General features: G+C 39.8%; 1 protein-coding gene across 1 annotated transcript; it reads right to left on the reverse strand.

Annotated features, from left to right (window-relative positions):
• Positions 1-5,595: 5,595 nt before the first annotated feature.
• Positions 5,596-18,506, reverse strand: LIN7C (lin-7 homolog C, crumbs cell polarity complex component). Its single transcript, XM_068399936.1, has 5 exons — positions 18,437-18,506; positions 13,511-13,629; positions 12,326-12,397; positions 11,763-11,972; positions 5,596-9,208 (listed from the first exon to the last, which is right to left on the reverse strand). The coding sequence occupies exons 1-5, from the start codon at positions 18,471-18,473 to the stop codon at positions 9,053-9,055; spliced, it is 594 nt and encodes a 197-aa protein (XP_068256037.1). The 5' UTR covers positions 18,474-18,506; the 3' UTR covers positions 5,596-9,052.
• Positions 18,507-22,974: the final 4,468 nt, after the last annotated feature.

Here is a 22,974-nt window from a genome sequence, read left to right on the forward strand (position 1 = left end):
CCCAGCCCGCCCCGCCGCACGGGAGCAGCGGCTGCCCTGCGGACCCCCCTTCTCCCCAGATCCTCCAGAAGAAACAACAAGAATTTTATTTTTGAAGTCACGCAGCCTATTTTAAACTCTTATTTTAATGAGCCGCTGAAGCGCTGACCAGTATAAAATGTAAGGCAAGACATTATCATAGGTGTTAAAAAAACAAACCAAAGCTGTGCTTTAAGGGTGAAACCTGACTTTGCAGAGGACCAGCTTAAGGCTTATGTAGCTTTAAATCCTACATAAACCCTATTTTGAAGAATTATAGTGAAGCCCAAGCAATGTAAAGGAGTAAACTTAACTTCGATGATATATTGTTCCCAGAACATGCCCTCGATCCTAAGCTGTTAAGCAAAATATTATTAAAGCTCCCATGTTAGAGTGAATAAAATCCTTTTGTTTAAGTTCTTTATCAAAGAAAACTCAATTTGATACATTACCTGTCATCACCACAGAATAATCCAGATGCTCTGGAAAAAAAAATACACATGGAGAAATACATGGGGTCTTATAAGGGAAAGATTAATCATAACGTAATCATTTGGTAAGGAACGATTTTCAGTGCAGTGCTAACAAGTCATAGATATGAGAATATCCCTGATGAAGACCAAGGGGATACACTCCCCATAGGTTTTGAGTTGAATTTTCTATTAGTATAAATTAACCCAATAACATTCCCAGATGCAATGTATTGATTTAAATCATGTTGTGCACATGCCGGATACCTAATTTTGGCATGTGCTCTGATTAGGTCACTGCACAAGACTGATTTCTTCCTGTATGTGGAGCCTTGAAGATGAACACAACTTTTTGGTTTGTTTTGTTATAGCACGCGACTCCTCATCGCTATCTAACACTTTGTATTGGTCTTTGTCTCTCACTCAAACACCGCAGTGGAAGAAAACATTAATTTTTATTCATATTTTGAAGCAGTATAAAGATTCCTAATCTGTGGATGCCTTCATTTCTGTAGGATTGACTTTAGATCGTCCTTTTGAAAAGCTCTTACAGTTACAAGGCCACTGACTCAACAGGCCTCGGCAGAGTCGTTGTTACCAGAGTAACTGAGGGATCCAAGCCTTATTCTATGTAGTTTGTATCTTGTGGGGGAGGAAGGGAAGTGAACTGCTAAGTAATGAAGATTTATCATCAAGTTGAGCTATCAGATACCAAGCTGTCTTCAAAATTTGGAGCATAAGCACACACTAGTCATTTTGGGCCTAGTTTATCCTATTTTATTCTCCCTGCTAATTTTTCATCCATGTGTTTTTTGGCCACTGCTGAGTCATTTCCCACAATGTCTGTCTGGCTTTCCTTGCAGAGAGGTTCAAGCTTTGTTCTGTAGCGTGAGGTTAATGCAAAAATGACTGCACCTGCAACGCAAACCGAAGAGCTGCAAATGCCAGAGCACTGTTGTTCGCCCAGGGAACAGTCCTGCTCTTAACTCACAGGAGACAGGCTGTTAGGGTTCTTCTGCCAGGCAGCACCCCTCACCAAGCCAGGCTTAACTCAAAGCTTGCCTTCAGTATTTGCAGATGGGGTCTACGCCGCACAACAAAATCCAGACCAATAAATCCTTTAGAAGCCATGAGCGTTTCTCCACCTTGGGGATCGGCTTGTTTGGAGGCAGCCAGCTCAGTTTTGGAAATATTTTTATGATGTCTTCTCTGTCATTAGATATTGAGAAAGGTACATAAAAGCTGAAACAAATCCTTCAAGTTTTGCAATCACAACCAAGGCTAAAGGTCACCGTGTTTCCACTGCGGAGGGGCTGGTGCCCATTCAAAAACTGACACACATTAATGCTGATGCTCTCCAAGGGGACCAGGCACTTTTCAAAGATACTTTTGGTGGAGAGAAGCAAACATATCAGCCACTGATGAATTGCTACTTGGGACATATCTCTACTGGCCACCATCCCAAGAATGACCAAACACCACAATATTAATGCCTAGCATGCCAGAGAGGACATGGAAATTACTGTGAAAACTTTTGGGAACGCTTAGAATGAAGCAACAAACCTATTCGGCCACGCTTAACAGATGACAGAAACTTCAAAGACACAATTGTCACTTTTTGTAAGTAACTGCAATCCTTTATCATCATGATCCTTTTTTTCTTTTTACTTACCTAGTTGCATTCTGCTTGTCTAATTAGAATTACTCTTGCCCTTTCATTTGAGTATGTCCTCACACGTATCTAAAGCGATTGCTGTACGTGGTTAAATTGCAGCGTGACCCATGTCTAACGCCAGCAGCAGCTCAGATACATTACACTGGTTTAATACTTTCACGCAAAAGCAACACAAATACAATTTCTCAAGGACTGTGCATTTATCATGGAGATGACTGAAAAAAAATCATGGCTATTGCAGGCTCTTGGCTTCAGTAAGATGACAGTCAGGAGCCTGCCAAAAAAACCAGCAAGTTTTAATACAAGTACCAGAGTGGGTATTTGCATCTTGAGCTGTCTGCTCGTGCGGAGGGGCAGGGTCTCTTTTGTACTCCTCAGAGGGGGAAAAAAATTAACGCAAATGAAATTGCAGAGGAAACTACAGAAAGTTTTACTTAATTTTCTACTGTATTCTTTTTTCCACTTCTCAGAAGCACTTATCTTACAACACCAGCCACAAAACCTATGATTTCTTAGCAATAGATTGAGGCTCTCTGGAGCCAAACTATTTGTTCTGTGTTTGTACACTGCAAAATACAATAGGATCCCTATTCCAGCCCGGGACTTCCAGGCGCTACTGCAATGCCGGTAATACAATAAATCACTAATTTTTTGCCTTCTGCTTACAGCCACTTGAAGTAGGTGAAAGGCCTGACGACTTATTTCCCTGCTGTTCGCCATCCAGTCTCCAACGCAGATTAGATTGGATTCAGACAATGCTACTGTACTGCTGGGGTAGAGACGCTGAGCTGCGATTAGATAAGGCCCAGGTACAGGTGGTTTTACTTACCTTTGGAAGTACACAGCTCAAAACTCTTGCAGTGTTCGGGAAGATGACTTTTTGGTGGTGGGGTGTTTTGGGTTTTTTTCCCCCTCTACAGATCTATTTTCTAGATAGCCAAGGAGAAATCAGAAAGAAACATGGAAGAATATACGTCCGAGTGCCTAAAACAGATGATATGATGGAAAAAAATCCAGTAACTTCATACAAAAACCTGGGTAACTCTTAGGTAGCCTTGTTTGCCTTCTATGCTATGAAATCAGATTAACCAACCAGGAAAATAGACTGTTTTAAAAAAACTGGTGAAAAGAAGGGGGGCGGAATTTACTTTAGAGGGAGAAAATGACTGTGTAAATATCACCATTTCTCTACAGGACACAATTTCAATGTAAGGTTTTATAAGACTGAACATGAACACCCAGCAATATTGGAATGTGTCCATCTTACTCCAGCTTTTTTAGCAGAAGCCTTTCTGTATAGCCAAGATACATCAATACATCAAACTATACAATTAAACAGATACAAAGGTCATATAGGTATCTGAGGATTATTCATTTTGGAATTAACAGATCCAGTTTCCCAAGTCTTGCAATGTGTGACAAGGCTCCTTCATTTTTCTTTGAGGAGTCTGGAAGCAATGATTAGCATGTGTCTGAGCGGAAGACTTTATTTTAAACCTTTTAAGACTTTGTTACCAATAAAATACCCAATTTACTTAAAACAAAACAAAACACCCAATCCAATAAAACCCAACAAAAAAAGGTGAGGGATGCAAAGTTTGGTTTACTTTCCAAGATTTTGTCACTCTAGACCTAAGATGGGTCTCTAAAACAACATGAAACAGTAGCACATCAAAACTTTACATTCAACGCTAACTTAATTTTAAAAGGCTTCCCTGGAACTTTTGTGGCATTTTCTTGGCTTGTTTTTTTACGATTAGAACTAGCTACTGATTTTATCCTGAGGCACACCTCCGAATTTCAGATGTCTTTTGTTGAGTGTGCTGTCTTAGCCTCAGACCCTGCAGACAAAGGACAACTTCTCCATAAAAGTGAGGACTGAAAGCCAGGCTCTTCTCAAAAACCAGCTTCTAATCAGGATTTTACAAGACAAAAGATCACAGGAACCCAGACTGCTCCTTAGCTTGGGCTTCCAGGTAATTCCAATCAGTTTGTCTGCCTACCATGGTCTCACCCTTTCCTTCCACCAGCGCAGTTCCTTTGACTATGCGCTTCACCTTTTGAGTTCACCTTCATCAATGGAAATAGATTCAAAACCTGACATGTAATTCACTGGTTACTGCTAACTTACTGCACTGAAACAGCTCCATTCGTGGTCAGAAACCAGTGAATGCCAGCACAAGCAAGTATACCCAGTTGAGGACAAGAGGGTGACAGGCGTGCCAAGTTTCATCAGTTTATGCCAATACGTAGGCAGCTTCAGATAGACGGACGTTTTGCTTTTTCAAATTAGCATATTTGGTTTTAAATTAAGATGAAAACACTTTTTTTTTTTTTTTGCATCCAGCATCAGTCTCCAGAAAAAACAATAATAAGAGGTAAATAATTTTGCAGTAAAACACTGAAGTTGCTTCTTCTTTTGTTTAATTTATGAGTAAGTTTGGTTCTCTCAGTCCATGCACGTTTAAGGTGGGATACTAGCTTGGACAAAACACTTTTCCAGCTTGTTTGGATATAGATTGCTAGATCACAGTTGAAATCAGAAATAAAGTATGTTCCACCAACTTTTTCAGTTGTTTTAAAGTCAGTTATGCCTGTAATTTCAATGAAAAACATGAGGTAGATAAACTACTGGGTTTTAAGTTAGGAAATTACATCACCTTCAGTCAGTCTTTTGTTCAGTGTTATAAGCCTTTATGTTGAAATTCACAGTTTACCTCTCTAAGTCTGAATGACATTGAGCAGAACAGAGAGCGCCACGGAGTAAGGCAGATCATGGAAATGATTTAACAGAAAATTGAAAAGTTTTTATTTCCAGTTCACGTGTTATCAGTCCTCTACATCAAATAAAAATATTCACATAAATATTTTTGCATATATTTTCAATTCGCAGTCCAGCCTACCTACACTTGAAAAGAAAAAAAAAAAAGCCTTTTTACATTCAGAACTGAAGCATTTTCTCCTACCTTTATCTCAGTTCATAACTCCAGGCACTTTTTTCTGAGGAGCTGACAACCTTACAAGGTCTTTAAACAAGGAATTACAGAAATTCAACACCTCATTACTAGAGGTACTTGCTTCGAACAATTAAAAGATAGTATCTGGCTCAGAATAATATGCATCATGTAAGTTTATGCAGCTGAGATTAAGGAGGTCTCAAAAACACAAGAGGTCCAAGGTACTGTAGATACTTCATAGCATTCTGATTTTCTTCTCCAACAACTCAAAAAACATTGGGGTAGAAAAGGGAAGATCCGTAAACAATGAGGAGAAAAAACTAAGAACAGATTTAAAGCTTCTCTCTTCGGACGCCCACACACATGGAAGGTGTTTTAAGTTATGCCCTAGAGATTAAAAACACCCAATTACAGCAGTCTGAAAACAGTACTCAAAATGGAAAGTCAGGAGATAAACGCACAAACACAATGTACATGAAATTTAACTTTTATTTTTCTGTTGAACAAACCCAAAGATCCCTCACAGCAGCAATAGATGCAGAAGTTATCTGCAGAAGTTCTATCTCTTCTCAATCTGTTTGCACACCCAAGTATGCCAAGTGTGTAGGGACTGCATATTAACACAGTACAGGCACTGCTCAGTAGTAACAGAGATCAAGTTTCTTGGCATATTTTAATGAATCCTTTCCTTAACATCATAGGGGTTTCATAGGATTAAAGACAGCTGTTAATGACTTGTCTGTTTATTGGATTTTTTGTTGCTGTTGCAATTTAAAATCTTTTCATTAAATCCTACACGTACAATTTATATGCCCAGATACACCTTCCCACATTGTAGTTGACAAACTGTATCCAAATGCTACAAATTCAGAATAAAAATGCTACTGCATTGAGCAGCTCTACCGGCACTAGAGTAAGTATTTCCTTAGAGTAACAGAACACCTCTTTGCTCAGTAAGACAAGGGATACAGGTTTTAAAATGCACATTTCTATCTTGTATCCATACCGTTCTTTAATATATATATATTTATTTATAGCTCTAAAACAAATCTCTACTATTTTACAATTAAATTAAAACACATCCACAATTGGTCTAACTAGTGATTTTGGTCTCAATACTTTAAACATTAGTCGTTCCATAAAAATATACAATTCAACAACATGGTTGTATCAGTACCATGAGACCTTTTGGAAGAGGCCTATGACAGATAATCAACCACACAATTCAGTGCTCAGTGTCATCTAACTGATAAATATTTATACTGCATATTCAAACTATCAATATCTTTAAAATCCAAATTTCTCTTTGCAAGCTTACCATGCTTACAAACATGCAGAGAGCAATCACATTTCTCACTTGCCTGTAGCAATCACATTTTTTTCTTTTCCAATAGATCAACTGACAAAGCACAAACTTCATGCTGTCATTTTTAGATCGCTAATCTTTTCCTTTCTTTCACATACTGAATTATTTCACAATGGATCATACCCCTCCGTGTGAAAAGACTAGGGATTAGCCACATAGTAAGAACTGCACTTTTCAGTTTAAGCCTCTAAGAATCAAATTACTAACAGTCAATTAGGATGCACTCATAGCTGCCATACAAGTGAACGGACACCCAGTAGACAATCAAGTTAATTCTAGATATATAACAAAAGGTGAAGCTTTAAAAAAAAAAAAAAAAAAAAAGAACCCAAAACCTAAACTACACAAGTACAGCCTCAAACCTGGTAGATTCCAAGACATGGACCTCTGTCCAGAAAGAGTTTGTTCAAAATGGCACACAAAAAACATGCCACCACCACCTACACTCTACATAAGACATTAATCCCTTATACTTGGAGATTTCCTTATTGCCACCACAGCACCATTCCACATAAAGTGTTACAGCAATGGTGATGTAGCACTTCCGTAGTACAAACAAGAACCCTCCAAGTCAGAAGCAGTCAGTAAGAAAACCCCAGACAAGTTCACATGTCAGGGTAACCTGGCATATAAGCCTCAGAACATTTTACTCTCACAAATGTAATAATAATTTACGTACTAACCATTCCAAGACTAATACAGTCAGTCTGTAGATAAGACTACAATAGCACATACTAAAAACCACAAGAGAGGTATGACAATTAAGATGAGTGTTTCTTTTAAACAGCAGAAAGTCAGGGAAACATCTGGAATTCTTCTGCACAGCATTAACATATCTTCTGTTTCTGAATATAAAAATACATCTAGAGAGTCAATCCAGAACTGCATACACAATTACATTTTTTCCCTTACTGCTTTAAAATTAGTACAAAATAATATAAGTTACAGGAATGATTGTTGCAAATTTGTAAAAGTCAGCGATTACAAAATCATTATATGAGAACACCAACTGTAAATTATTTACAGGCGAGGTAATACAATTTCCAGAGTAAGGAATTACAATTTAGCAGAAGTGTAAAAATAACGTACTCACCAAAACATTACAAAATCTGGTATCATTATCAGCTACACAGTAGATCATGATTAGGTTTTGTAGTTGATATACAACATATTCTTAAGAAAAGTGCCAAAATACTGCTACATAAGAATCGTTTTTTCTAAAATCATTCAGCAAAAAAACCCTGCAGATTCTATGTTAAGTAATGCCAAAAGAAAACAGGAAAAAAGGGACACCAATTGTAGAAATATCTTATTAAATGTCTTTGAAAAATCTTTAAGTTCACTTTCATGCTTAAAGGTCTGACATAAAAGAGACTTACTAAAAAAAAAATATCAATAGAAATACCAACATACATGCCTTTTTCAGGGTATCTTAGGCCGTTTTAAAAGTACACATTCCTCTTAAACTGTGAAACGCACGGAGACTGAAAACACTCTGAAAATGTCTGAACTGCCAAGGGTTGTTGTGATCAGTGGCACAAAGTCCTGCTGGATGCCAGTCACTACTGATGCACCCCAGGGGTCCGTACTGTTTAACATTTGCATTAGCAACACGGGTGATGGGACAGAGCACACTCTCAGCGAGCCATTCAGAGGGACCTCAGCAGGCTGGAGAAATGGGCAAACAAGAATTTCAAAGTTCAGCAAAGGAAAAGTGCAAAGTCCTACAGCTGGGGAGGAATAACCCCATGCACCAGTACAGGCTGGGGGGCCAACCAGCTGCAAAGCAGCCTGGCAGAGAACAATACCAAGCTGACCGTGAGCCACTGATGCGCCCTTGCAGCAAAGAAGCCCAGCAGCCTCCTGGTCTGCATTAGGAAGAACATTCCCAGCAAGCTGAGGGAGGTGATTCTTCCCCTCTACTCAGCCCTGATGAGACACAACTCAAGTGCTGAGTCCAGTTTTGGGCTCCCCAGTTCAATACAGACATGGGCATAAAAAACAAATCCAGTGAAGGGCAACAAAGGTGATTAAATGACTGGAGCATCTGACAGACAAGGAGAGGCTGAGAGAACTGGGACTGCCTAGCCTGGAGAAGAGAAGGCTCAGGGGTGATCTTACCAATGTGTGTAAATGCCTGGTAGGGAGGAGTAAAAAAAGAGCCAGACTCTTCTCAGTAGCATCCAGTGACAGGACAAGAGGCAATGGGCACAAAGGGAAACACAGGAAGCTCCATTTAAACATAAGAATGGACCTTCACAGTGTGAGGGAGATCAAAACACTAGAACAGGCTGCCCAGAGATCTTCTGGTGTCTCCATGCTTAGAGATGCTCAAAACCCCAGCTTGTCACAGTCCTGAGCAACCTTCTCTAGCTAACCCTCCTCTTAGCTGGGGCGGAGTGTAGGGGGGTGGACTAGACGACCTCCAGGAGCCCCTCCAACCTCAATCATTCTGCGATTCAATGAAAAGGACAGTGTCTTCTGTAGCCCAGGCATTGGATCAACTGAGTCACAAAGCAAACTCTCAAATGCAAATAGAATATATTTTAAGTTATTGCATACAATGTTAATTTTGCTGCCTGCGTTTTGCTGATCTCATTTTTTCAAATCTCAACTCCATTTCTTCCAGGACCTTTGGTGTGTATCGCACAACTAATTTAACCTTTCCTTGAGCCGCCTTCAGCAGTTCTACTGCTTTTTCATGGTGTTCACCTTCGACGCTCTGCAAAGCATAAACCATTAAGTATAATATTAGTAAAGACACATACTGAAAACAGATTTTTTTAATTTTTTGTACAACTTCTACATAATCAAATATTGAAGTATTCTAGTTTGAAGACTGCACAAGGAAAACGTCACCCAAGTTCAGGATTTGTTCTTCAGCAAATCAATGAGAGGTGATGATAAATATACTAATTAGTATTAACAAAAGAGTAGTGCAAACTTTTGGTTAGGTTTATGCTGAACAATTAAATTCGGTATTTACATACAGTAAGTGAAATAAGGATAACGTTAGGCAATTACAAAATTACACTTAAAATCCAACAACTTCAGGCGGACACTTATTTAAAATTCAAGGTTTTTCTTCTTCCAGCATGCATTCTAAGTTCAGTAGTCATCCTCAATTTGCCTAATAAGTTGTCACAGACAACTGCAAGATAGTTGCCTTCTTGATGCTACCCTTTGTTACAAGGCAAAACAGCGCATACTGGGCACCTGCAATAGAGCAGCTAACACGCAGTATGTTGCTTATCTTAGTGCTCCACTCATCTCTCAGTAAATGCAAGGCATTCAAATTAATTTCCTCTACATTGATTAAGAACAGCCTAAGCCAACTCAGTAAAAACAGAATAAAAATACTTTCCTAAAACAACTCTCAGAATTTATTAGGGTTATATTAGATTCATCTAATTTCAAATTTTAAGCAACAATTCCCAAAAACTGCATCCAAATATACATTCCTGGACAGCATACATTTCATCAGCAAAACTTATTTCTCCCAAACTTATTAAACACAATGACGGGACTACCCCAAGCCTACCTCCCACTGGTGCTATTAGAAGCTAGAAGGCAGGTGATGTACCTGTTGATTGGAGGGTTTCCCCGTTACTATAAAGTTACTTACAGAAAGAAAGACAACAGTTAAAAAAACCCAAGTTATTTCTCTTCTGTCAGACTTAGACAACACATACATGTGAATGTTTTCATTTTTGTTATTCAAGTGGATGTGTAGGCTGTTCTGTTTAAAACTGGTAATAAAAGGTTTGTAAAGTTTAATTGTATCAAAAGACCTAAAATTCTGGAGTACACTCAAGATTTCCCAGTGGAAAAAAAAAACCAACTTGTTTTAAGGCACATTCACTGCAGTCTTGGCAGTGGCACTTTTTTTTTTTTTAAGTAGTATTAAATTAGAAATTACCATTACAAGAAAATGCCTGTCATATGTATTAAGATGACAGGATTCCACCTGCAAACATCAACAGATTCTTCTTCTGAGACCACATTAGCATTCTCAACAGTATTTTATGGACTCACTCACTGTATTCTTACAATGGCTATATATATTTATACAAGTGCATGCACACACACACAGTCACTGTTAGCTCTACAGACTCTCTGATGGTCAGCTTCAGTTTGGGGTGGAGTGGTGGTTTTGTTTTCTTTAAGAGGGTCTGTGGGTGAGGAAGACCTCATCTGAAGAGAGTTCTACACCTGTCCCTCAATGCTTCAAAACACTAGGAAGGCTAGGCCAAGGACAGCTGCATCACTATGGCCATGATTTCTCTTATATCTCCCAAAAAGGACAGTTTGACTCCTAGGGAACAGTCAAGAGCCAAGTATGTTAGAGATCTGTGCTAGCAGGGACTTCTCACAGTACAGACACCCAGTAAATATCTATTCCTTTCATGTTTCAAAAAACCCCACTCGAGTTAAAGAGCACAAGATTTAGTTCAACCCTCAGTCTTAAAATAAAATTGAGTTTGCAGATGTAATGATGAAAACATTTAATTTTAAGCTAGCATACAGCTTCTCTGTCAACAGAAGCAAGAGTCTGAGGGATATTTACATGCATTTGACTAGCAGCTGCCTTAACTCAAAGCCTGTCCACAGTCTCCTCTTTCCAGTCACCCTGCGTTTTGCTTTTTGTATTGTCACTCTTCAGAAGAGGATACCTATTAAAAATAAATATCTACAACAGCACTTTAGACACATACTCCTTAAAATATGTTAGGAAGTCTCTGTTTTTGAAGCTCAGTACATTTAAGTGGATGAAAAAAATAAAAATCACACAACTGAAGATAACACCACCTTGTAGCTCCATCTTATTACAGCTTTCATCATGCAGTAGCATTTTTATTGGGATAATGAGAATCTGGTCAGTCTAATGCAACAGAGCATAATTCACTACTTACCTTAGAAGGTGCAGAAAACTATATTAATTAAAATCTGCATCATGAAACTCAGATGAAAGAGCAAGCCATAATGGCAGTTTAATACTGTTTCACAACACAATACTTTGACTAGATTTCTACAACCCCTCAGAATCTGAAATACTGACATAAATAGCACAGTTCCCAGCTGAGACAGATAACCAAAGTATAATCCTAGAACTCTCAATGCACACAACTCTACAGAAACCTAAGCAAGTTGTTCTCGCAAGGCCAAAAAGAAGCTATTTTGCCAAGACTAAAAGACACGGAGCTTGTGCCATGTATATTCTCTGTATGCCCCCACGTGGAAACAAGTAGTTACTGCTACATAAGAAAAATTCCTACCACTCCGTTTACGGAAAGCAGCTGGTCTCCGCGTTTCAGGCCTCCATGCCTATCAGCTGTACCGCCAGGGATAATTCGAGAGATGTAGATTGGAGAATTTTGCTCTTTGCCTCCCATGATGTTGAATCCAAGCCCTTCGTCGGTTTTGGGTAGTTCAACCACTCTGGGGTGGGAATGACCTTCACTAGCAGCAAATGCAGCTACAGTGGCCTGTAAGAAAGAAGATTTTCTTATTTATATCAAACTAAATATAGACCCCTTAGCTAGACACAGTGAGAAGGCTGAAAAAGTATTTTTATCTCAAAGCATTAAAATATTAAGACAAATTAGATTAATTCTCTAGATACTAATACTAGTATGAAAAATTTAGAACTCCCAAAAATAAAATTAAAACGGAAGAAACTTAAAAATAACAAGTCTTTTGTTACACCTTTTAATAACCCGTTAAGCTTATCCATTTTAGCAGACATCTAGATAATATCCTTCTGAACTTTAAATAATCTTCTTCTGCTTCTAAAGTAGCAAACTACTGTATTTTACACAAGTTACAGTTTGGCTTTTACCTTTGCTGTTGCATTAGCTCTAACTTCTGGGCTACTGCTGATATCCACAGTTTCGTACACGTGTTCATACACCTTTAGAGACAAAACAGTTTAAGTATGGTGAAAACAGATCTTTTTCTGCTTAGATAATATAACAAAGTATCAGCTACAACTTAAAAATGTGTAAATTAGAAAGTACACACCTCTAATAAGAGGTTAACTCTCTGATTCACTACAAAGTGTCAAGTGACAATCTACCATACTATGAAGAAACAACTCCCTCAGCATCTTTATTGCTCAGTTAATCCACACATATCTAGGTCTCAACCTAAATCTTCTCTCCTTCCACAGCATGCAAACCTCACCATTAATTTAGAAATGCTCATGGCTAGTCTAACACACCTGACTGAAGACATGGATGACTACCTTCTCTTGTTTGATTCAAGCTGGAACTCTTTAATAAGGATGCATGCAAAATCACTTAAGGACAGCTCTTCAAAGCTCTCCCAACGACCCAGCTCTCCCCCAAAACCCCATATTTTCCTTCAACTGATGCAACTGACTGAATATCTCAAGAAAAAAAGGGTATCAAAAACACAGAGGCAGTAAGAAGACTAATACTAAGAGGGTGCTTACACTGAGAGCTAACCCACATACTCACATCTACCTGCCAACCATTTGGACTTGCAAAGCAATAACTGTCCTCGATAGGATGAAAACATTAAGACGACACCTGTGTTTACAAGCAGATCTTTTCAATCATTCCAGGTGTTACCATCAGTGGTAGCACCAACAGCAACAGCAAGGCATAGTCAATTACCTAAAAAATCTTCGAAAGAGCATCTGGAATGAAGATAAGGTGGTGCAAGGCTCCACCTCAAGGTGATGTGGATTTGGCTTAAGAGAAACAGAGGCAATTCATACTTTGTCCATTCTTACATTCCGAGACAGTAACAGCCTTCTAGCTGCCAGTAAGGACAGACTCCCTAAATAACCTCTAAAAAGGGATTTGCTCCTGACTCTTGTTCAATAAACCTATGCTATCCCAAATTATCTTCTTTTGAACTTTTAACAATAAGTCTTGTTCTATTAAACTCTAAGACAAATTCAGCTTTTGGAAAGAACAAAATCAGATTATTGTATTGAACACAAAAAAGTAAAACTGTTTTTTAACTCAAGGTAACTGCTTACGTCAAGTTCACTTACCTCCCTTACAGCATTACAGAATTCACTTTGAAGGACTCTTTGCAAAGCCTGTAGCTTTTGTGGTGGCACTTCTCCACTTCTCTGTAATTTTTCCAGTAACTCAATTGCTCTGCAGATGTCTACAGAAAAAAAAAAAGCACTAGCAATGAGGAATGCCTGAGGAAATACAAAGGGTTTTTTGTTGGGTTTTTTTTGATTTTTTTGTTTTAAATTAAGTTAACGGAGCAGTCTCTGTGTGTGCACACACTTATATACACCTTAAAACTACCTATTAGTTTAATTTCCCGCACAAAACTATGTATCTACAAAATGTTACAATAAAACACAGTATTTTCCCCACTATTTTTAAGTCAGACACAGCAATCCAACTCTGTAACATATCTGGAGGTATCACTGCCATTATGTATATTTTAAAGAATCTGATTTTTCCTTGAAGTTTAAATCAGGCTGAAATATTTCAGTGATCTACACACTATCAACATGTCATATGCATAACTTCATAATTTATCTACTGCATGGATAACATTTTGTTAAAACCAGCTAGAATATTGTCAAATATGCTAACATTCCTTTTATATTCAAAGAATTAATTCAGCAAGAGTACACTCGATGCTTTCCCTACAACAGGGTTGAGAACTATCTGGCCTATTTTTTTCTCTAAAGTGCTCAGAAAAACAACCAAACTCCTTTTGATATTCTCAGTTGAAAGAGAAATATCTGTAGTCTAGAATCCTCAACCTCAAACCTCTTTGTTCGAGTTCCTAGAAATTTGTTCCTAAGAATTCATGTTGTCCATATTCTCATAAATGCAGATGCTGCTTTGTGAAACTGAAATCCGTGTGAAGGATTTGATTCCAGACCAGTACGACTCAAGACGGGCATCAAACACGACATCAAACGCTATGTGACATGCTCCTGGCAGCTCTACAAGAGTAGAATACGTTAATATCCCTCACTTGTATTTCCAAAGTGTTACATTAGTGATGATTCTGAATCATGCAAGTCCTTGAACAGAAGTAGAACAGTCCCTCAGAAAAGCAGATAGAAAGGATTACCTTCATTATCACAAAGGCAAAGCAGCAGTGATTAATCTACTATACAAATAAGGCACAGATTATTTTAGAAAAGGATGAAGTCTGGGACACTGCTACATCCCAGACACATTACTTCCTTTTTTCAGTAATTAACCTTTATGCAATCATTTTTCATGTGAATGCACGTCTACTCAATGGCATCACGTCAGCACAGAAGACGTGCAAGAGCCACGAACTTCTCCTAAGTGTAAAAAGAGAGAATTTACGTAACAGGATGAAAAAACAGTGGGGTGTATCTTCTGAAATGAAGGTGAAGTGCACTGGCAATAGACAACCCACAGTTACGTTCTGTCCACTTCCATAAATTATCAGTCAGACACAACTTACCGACTGCTACATTGAGATCAGGTGCTGCAGTCACTTAAACAAGGTAGGACTTAACCTCACAGACTGGTCAGTCACCAGCACTGTTAAAGCTGGGTCTGTATCACAGACTGGAAACAAACCCTTCATGGAAGAACATCTAAGTATTATCACTACAGGCGCAAGACACAAATTATTTCAGATGGGAGTTAAGGTCTCTACGTGCCATGAGAACTCGGCATTTTTTGGCAAGCTTTTTTCAAGCTTTACAAGCATCAGGTATCTAAAGCAAAGATATATCAAACCCTAAACTTCAGCTATTACTAATCCCAAGTCTACAGAGAACTCATTTCACACTGGCATGCATATTCGCTATTTGTACAATAATTACAAATAGATAATTTTAAAAATGCTTCTAATGCTTTTAATTTCCTGACACGCATTTTGTATTTAACATACAAAATATTCGATGAAATTGAAGATAGCCCAGATGTGATTGTTTATTAATCTTTCAATCTTTTTATGACGCAAAAACACCAACACTCTTAGTAATCTTTTTGTTCAGCAACAGCAGCACAAATTATCTTAATTTCATGAAGTCTCACACCGAACAGCTTGAAGTAGAATGGATCAACAAATGGCAACAGCAGCAACTCCAATCCTGCAACACTCCATATATTCATGAAAAAAATCTAGTATGTATGTAAATTACAATACAGCTGTCATTTAAATACTTCCAGACTTTTGCAGACAAATGACTATTTCATGCACATAACGAGTACAGACCTACGCAGCCGTTCTTGAGTCTGTGGCCCATGAACCATGTTAAGCTGTAAGGTGCATGAACTTGTTATCTAACAGTTTGATTAGGATACTGCAAGAAATTTTAAAGGGTGACGGCAATCTACTGATCCAAAGAGCAGCTGCGGAAATCAAGACTCCAGAACTCCATTTGCTAATTTCTCCTCTCTTCTGACCTCCATGTTTCATCAATAAACTAGATATATTTCCTGCCTGGATCTCCTAAGAGCTGAAATGGGTAGTTGCTGACTGCTCTGCTGATGTAGTTTGCTTCCTCCTGAACTACTGCTTGGGGTACGGTCAGCTGAAAGCTGTCTTCCTTGCAATATTAACACTATAGTTCGGCCAGCTGTTCCAAACCAGAGACCGAAATGAACACTACATAATTGTTTCCATGATGGATTTCAACAAGGAACAATGTAGAAATAACTCCAGAGGTAAGTGATTAAAAAAACATAAACTCACTGTGATATGGAATCTAGACATAATTAAAAAAAATATTTTCTTTTAACCTTTTCATCCTTTTTGAATCAGTTGCCTGTTCTTCACAAATTGTTTTTTGTGATCACAGGATACTGGATTGAAGTTCTGAAAAAAAAGATACATTTAAACTAAAAGAATATGGAAAAAAAGCCAGCAGATGCCAACACTCCAAGCATATGTGTGAACAAAACACAGAACAAGGAAAAATGCAGTGTCCTCATAGATACTCCTGATTAACCACCTCCGCTGCTTGTGTTCAAACAGTCTGGATTTCCAAGGTGTACGCAGAGTTACCACACATCACCACCAAACCGTAAGAATAACTTTGAAATGTTAAATGTTTTTTCACCCCTGCACTCCAGTGAATTTGGGGGGTGGTGTCTGCAATATGGCTTAGAGGATAGAACAGACAGAGAGAATTTTCAATTGCCCTGATGATAAGCATATGGTAACCATTTTAAATCAACTAATTTTCTACACTATTCTCTCTTTTCTTATATTATATGCCAACAACATTAGTGATGCTCACTTTCAAGCTGATGATGATTCATCATCAGGTTATCTGCAGTCAACCTCATACAATTAACAGAGGGTATTTATTTCTGTAAATAAAGCTCTTGCTTTTGTAGGTCCATTACATTGTGCTCCCTTTTTTCTTCTTTTCTTAAAGAGACCAATATGCCAGAAGACTAAATAGCTCCTTTGTTCCACTGATCCCAAGTAACTCTGCAGATTTGTTTGCTTTCATGGATAGAGCATAGTGGCAGGGTAATGAGGTGGAGGAGGATGCTGCCTGAGGTTTAACTCAGCAGACCTACCAAGAGCAACTAATCTACTGCCAAAGCAGCTGCCCTAATTAACAAGCTTTGGAGTAGGGAGGGTAGATGAGCTGCAGAGTGGGAAGAAAAGTTCTTACATAAGTCCCTATTCACAGGCCTTCTCTCACATGTTTCAAGTGCTTCACTTGTGGAATAGGGAAGAGGGTTAGGGAAACAGAAAAACTGAATTCTGTGGTAGGTAACGTGATAGTACCAAACACAGTAAAGTGGGTACATACAGCATGTTATACATCTACAGAAAAGCATCTAGCACTGTGAGCAAAGGTGGTAGTCCCAATGGGAATGGCAGTAGGAAAACAGTTCATCCAGTCACCTACACTCCACTTAACTGCCTTCCTTTTCAAGAACAGGATTTCTCATTCTCAGTATTCTTTTCCCATTTAAATTCCATTTTCCCATCCCTATTTTCCTAAATACATACTAATAAACCAATTGTATATACTGTTTATACAGGCCTGTATTCTCTGAGCTACTGTGGACCTTGCACAGTTCTGAAGAACCACCCTGAAGGAAGTTTATCATTGTTTCTTAAAAGCCCTGGATAAAAACCACAGACATACTGCAGAAAAAAGACACAACTAGGTTTTGTGTTTTATCTGTTTCCCTACTAATTCTAGTTACACACTGCACATGCACAGTATTAACAATACAAATGAAGACTATAAACTGGAAAATCGGGATGAAAACATAGATGTGAGAGGGTAATAGAGTTGAGCAGAACCATGAACAAGTGTTGAAGGAATCCTGCATGTGTCAGTTCTCTTCTATAAAAACAAGTAAATTATTGTTGCTAAGACACCGCCTAACAGATTGAACTTAAAGCTAAGAATTCAGCTTTGTTCAAGAGTAAGTTTTCCCAGGAGAGAAACACAAACAGGGAGTAAGCAGGCTGAGTTAAGAGCTGGCAGAAGCGTTGACACTAGCGAAGGCACAGCAGACGCAGCTACAGAAGGCCTGGGGCGAGTGCGTCCATGGAAACCCAGCCACAAACTGACGGGCGAGAAAAATCCTTGCGGGCTGCATAAAGACAAGGCGAAGAAGCGAGTCCCACCAACGCACTGACAGAACCAGAGGCGAAGGGAAACCTGTTCAAAGCAGCTACCGAAGGGAAACCTTTTCAAATCAGCCACCGCTCGGCTGCTCCCCGGCTGTCTCCGGCAGAGAGGGCCGGACAGGGCAGCACCACCACCGCCGCCCGCTCTCGCCTCCACCGCGGCCGCAGCGCGCCGCTCCCTGAGGCCTCAGGCCCGGGGAGGGACGTGGAAGACCGCCTCAGGAGCTCGGGACAGGCCCCCGGCAACGCGCCCCAGGGCCAGGCGCAGGTGGGCCAGCAGCTCCACCGCCCCAGCTCGCCCACGGCACAAGGCGGTCAGGAGCGCCCGTCCCGCGGCCCGAGCTGCGCTCACCTCGCTCCAGCCGCACCGGCTCGCCCAACGCCGCCATCTTCTCCTCGCTACGGCCAGCACAGGAAGTGACGCAGGGCTGCCGGAAGGGCGGCGGGGCGGGGCGGGGCTGGCGCCGACGGGGCGGTATGGCGGCGCCGGTCGCGGCAGCGGGGGTAATGGCGGTAGCAGCCCGCAGCTGCCTTGTGAGCGGCGCAGGAGGCATCGCAGCGTTCACCGCGGGGGCGCATGGGGAGCGCAGAGCCGCGGCGGGGCCCGGCGGTGTGGGGGGGCGCGGGTGCCCTCGGCTGGCGCTGCGCTCCCGAGGGGCCGGCCAGAACCTGGGCAGGGTCCCCAGAGAACGCCCTCTCCTTTTTTTTGTCCCACCCCTTGACATTGCCGAGGACTCTTTACAGGCAAAAAACACCACACAGGGAGCACGTATCTCCCCGCGTGCCCCTGGAGATGGAATATATATAAACATCGTGCTGCTTGTGGGAAATGGTGAAGCATGTGCTTTACGTTTCTTGTTTGGCATCAATTTAATCTATGCGTGGGGTTAATGTATTGCATTCACCTTCCCTATTAGATCGATGCAAGGACAAGTATTCTGCCCCTTTACTCTGCTCTCGTGAGACCCCACCTGGAGTACTGTGTTCAGCTCTGGGGCCCCCACCATAAGAAGGACATGGAGCTGTTGGAACTAGTCCAGAGGAGGCCACGAAGATGATCAGAGGGCTGGAGCACCTCTTCTATGAAGAGAGGCTGAGAGAGTTGGGGCTGTTCAGCCTGGAGAAGAGAAGGCTCCGGGGAGACCTTATAGCAGCCTTCCAGTACCTGAAGGGGGCCTACGGGAAAGTGGGAGAGGGGCTTTTGACAAGGGCATGTAGTGATAGAACAAGGGGGAATGGTTTTAAACTGAAAGAGGGTTTAACATTTAGAGATTTACATTAGATATTAGGAAGAAATTCTTGACCGTGAGAGTGGTGAGACTCTGGAACAGGTTGCCCAGAGAAGCTGTGGCTGCCCCCTCCCTGGCAGTGTTCAAGGCCAGGTTGCATGGGGCTTTGAGCAACCTGGTCTAGTGGAAGGTGTCCCTGCCTGTGGCAGGGGGGTTGGAACTAGATGATCTTTAAAGTCCCTTCCAACCCAAACCATTCTGTGATTCTATTTCTATGATTCTAAATATGACACATTGTGAGGCTTTTTCTGGAAAAGAGTAGGGGACTACTTCAGGACGTGTCTTTGTATATTCTTAATTCATTCTGTTCCTCATGTTCAGCTTTGATTTTGTCTGCGTTTTATGCTTTTTTGCTTTGAAAGAGAATCGATCTCAACAGGTCTCAAAGTGTCAGCTAATGTGACAGTGATGTGGTCTTTCCTTTCTGTGATTCATTTTAATGCCAGTTCCTCTCAGTTTGAAGGATGCTGCATGTGCGTTTCAATGAAAAGGTCACACGAATGGAATTTTGCAGGTGAACAAAATTAAATCCTCACAGACTAGTTTCCAGTGAGAAAAAAGTGTTTTAGCAGCTGGAACTGTAGAATGTTTCTGGAATAAAATCCAGATGTTTCTGCCATAGTGGCTGCAGGAACTACCATTCTCTTACAAGTGATTGAAATTTTAAATAGCCTGCTCTAATTTTGGACAGATGAGCCAATGGAGAAAAATGTGTTCAGCAATATTTCATAAATCTTAAGGTTTTTCCAAACGATGTGATAAAAAGGCATGTTTAAAGATATCTTCAAAGTAGCATTATTCTGACTTCAGTAAAGACTAAATATTCAGAAGTTAGAGCAGCTGCTTTAACTTTCCTGTAGACCTAGTGAACTGGACAATGACATTAGGAGAATAAGAAAATCTGAAAAGCAAATTATATGTAGTGCTTCCACTGTCTACTTCATAGTGCTGTCCAACTTAAACCATGTTGCTCCAGGAATTTGCACTGATTTATACCTGCAGAAAAAAAAAATCAACAAAATCTGGGTTTCTAATTTGTGATTTGTGAAGAATGTTGATAATGTAATAGTTACTTGTTTTTTTTTGTTATTTGTTTCCAAAAAGAAACTTAATTTCTCTGATATCTTTTACTTGAGAAAGCTAGGTCTTTCTACACCAGAAGTTCTGTGGATAGCAGGAAAACTAGTGGGGTTATAATCTTACAAAAGAATGTAAAAGAAGTCGTCGAAGTGACTGCTTATTATGTTTTGTGTTTGCTTTTTTGTAACACCTGTGGAACTCAACCAACTGAAAAATATCTGAGAGAAAGAAAACTTTGGTATAAAATTTGACATTGCTATCTGTTTTAATAAAAAAGCTAAAAGTTGGGATGTATGCCTTTTCTGTGTCCTCCAGGAGAACCAAAGAATGACAGGCTTCATATTCCAATGGAAGAGGTGGAATGCCAGTGCCAGGCTACAACCAGAGGGAAGGAAAATAAGGCTACAGGTTATATAGAAAAAGAAAAAACATGCATATCCATTTGCTTTTTCCTTTCTGAGGTAACATTTAAGCGCACTGCTGTATTTATGCTGGACTGCCACAATTTTGCAGTGGTGTCTTAAGTTACAAAGCCAGAGGTATTTTAGCGCATTTTTTTTGTCTTCAAGAATAAGAAAATGTATTTGAGTTAAAGAAATAACCACTGCGTAAGTCAGAAGTCTAATCCTGTCCCACTAGAAGGGAATGAACTGCTGAGTCTGTAGCATGCTATATTTTTTCTCAAGAAAAATTCAAAACAGAGGTGGATACTGACAGTTTCAGTATTAACATGACAAACTTTGTGCACATCCTAGTCAGGAAATCCCTATCCTGGTAAGCGTTTGGAGGAAAAACAGGTCCCAGAAGCGATTCTCAAAGAGTGGGGGGTACTCCTCCTGAATGACTAGGTAAATGTATTTGCACAGTAGTGACTGAGAAGCATGAAAGATCTAAGCATTAAACTTCAATTGATGTATTTTGCTAACTGTAATGAAATTATTCATTCAGACCCATTTGTCTGTGTCACTCAAGCTTGTGACATTTTTACCAGAGTTACTCTACTTATATCTTCATTGATGAATTAGTCTAAGTTTTAGCAGCTGCACTTTAATGCCACATGAAATATTGGTGCTGTGTGCTGTAGCATATGTCAGTAGGGCTTCTGGGAGCAAGAACATCCTGCAGGTTTTTGTGTGTGCGGTGACACTCTAGAGTTACTGTTGAAGGATTATCAATAATCAAGTGATATAGCCTACGTCGTCTTTGGAAAATCGTTGCATTACCAGTCCAAGAGAAAAAGGAATTCAGTCTCTACTGTAGGCTAACTTAAAATGAAAGCACAGTTTGTTTTAGGTGAAAGGTCTTAGTGTATAAGAAGTTAATCTATAACTGAGTAAGAGGATATGCTTTCTTTATAAATTAATTAGTAAAGTCTTAATATTTTTATGATAGTTTTTAACAGGCAGCCAAACATGGGGCTCTTTTATCCTAGACATTAGACACAGGTGGAGCGAATGCAAATATGACAGGATATACTCTTATGATTAGCTGGGCAAAATGCAGGGAGAAGAGTGGTTCAGGAAACTTTGTTCGCTTTCCTTCAGGCTTCTGCTTGGGTGTAAGGTTCGGGCTCAAGCTTCGCATGAGAAAGAGACACTGTTCACAGCTGTTCTCATGGACCTCTCTCACATGGACTTTTTTTTTTTACACAAGAATACCTTGATTTGGTCTAGCTTAAATACTTTGTTACTGGCTGTGCTAAACCCAAAAAGCCATCAGAAGAGTAAGAAAGTGCACATGCATTGTGGCTGGCTTTGTCTCTGTACAATTCTATCAGTGTGTAAACTTATCTCTTCGTTCTATTGGAAAATTACTTTCCCTGTGTATGGACCTATACGTGTGTATAGGTGTTCTTGTGTTAACAGGACCAGTCCATAGTGGTCTTATAGCTAGGTAATATTTTCCTTCACATCCAGCTGACACGAATTTAGTCACAAGGAGGGACTAGAAGATTCTTCAGATGCTATAGAAAACACTGGAGCACAGTTTTCTAAAATTTCATCATCCCAATAACATCTTTAGAAGTGTAACAGTGCTAGTTAGTGCATTATTTTAATGCACAGATAGTACAAATCACACACACAGAGCATTTATGGTCAAGAATGATCTCAAAGAGCTTTTAACATTATTAGGCAAACATTAAGTCCAAACTGAAAGGAATTTTACTTAAATAATTACCTAGCTAATTGCTGTAGAAGGTATGGATGCATCCAGTTACCTTTAAGGGGAAAATGGCAATCATGTAACACAGTACACCAATGTGGGGAAAAAAAAGTTGGCCTGAAATGGGTATCAGGACACAATATATGCTTATAAAAATTGCAGAGGGGTCTCTGCTGTCCACAAAGAACAATGTCTGCCTTGGAAACCTGAAAGGCCAAATTAACCATGATAGGACTTTTATTTATGATTCAGGGCAGAGAAGAGAGTGCAAATTCAAATTTTAGGTTATTAAGACATCCCTCTGCCTCAGGAATACCATGTTGGTAGAATTTTATTGCTTTAATACCGCTGAATTTAA

This window comes from Nyctibius grandis, chromosome 4 (genome assembly GCF_013368605.1).
Source record: "Nyctibius grandis isolate bNycGra1 chromosome 4, bNycGra1.pri, whole genome shotgun sequence".
Lineage (NCBI taxonomy): Eukaryota > Metazoa > Chordata > Aves > Nyctibiiformes > Nyctibiidae > Nyctibius > Nyctibius grandis.

What these genes read in the sequence shown, in the direction of transcription:
- LIN7C (XM_068399936.1), bottom strand. Translation starts at nt 18,473, where the DNA reads ATGGCGGCGTTGGGCGAGCCGGTGCGGCTGGAGCGAG. An exon ending in GCCGGTGCGGCTGGAGCGAG is followed by an intron (nt 13,630 to 18,436) that starts GTGAGCGCAGCT and finishes TTTTTTCTGTAG; the next exon opens with ACATCTGCAGAGCAATTGAG. An exon ending in GAGCTAATGCAACAGCAAAG is followed by an intron (nt 11,973 to 12,325) that starts GTAAAAGCCAAA and finishes TCTTTCTTACAG; the next exon opens with GCCACTGTAGCTGCATTTGC.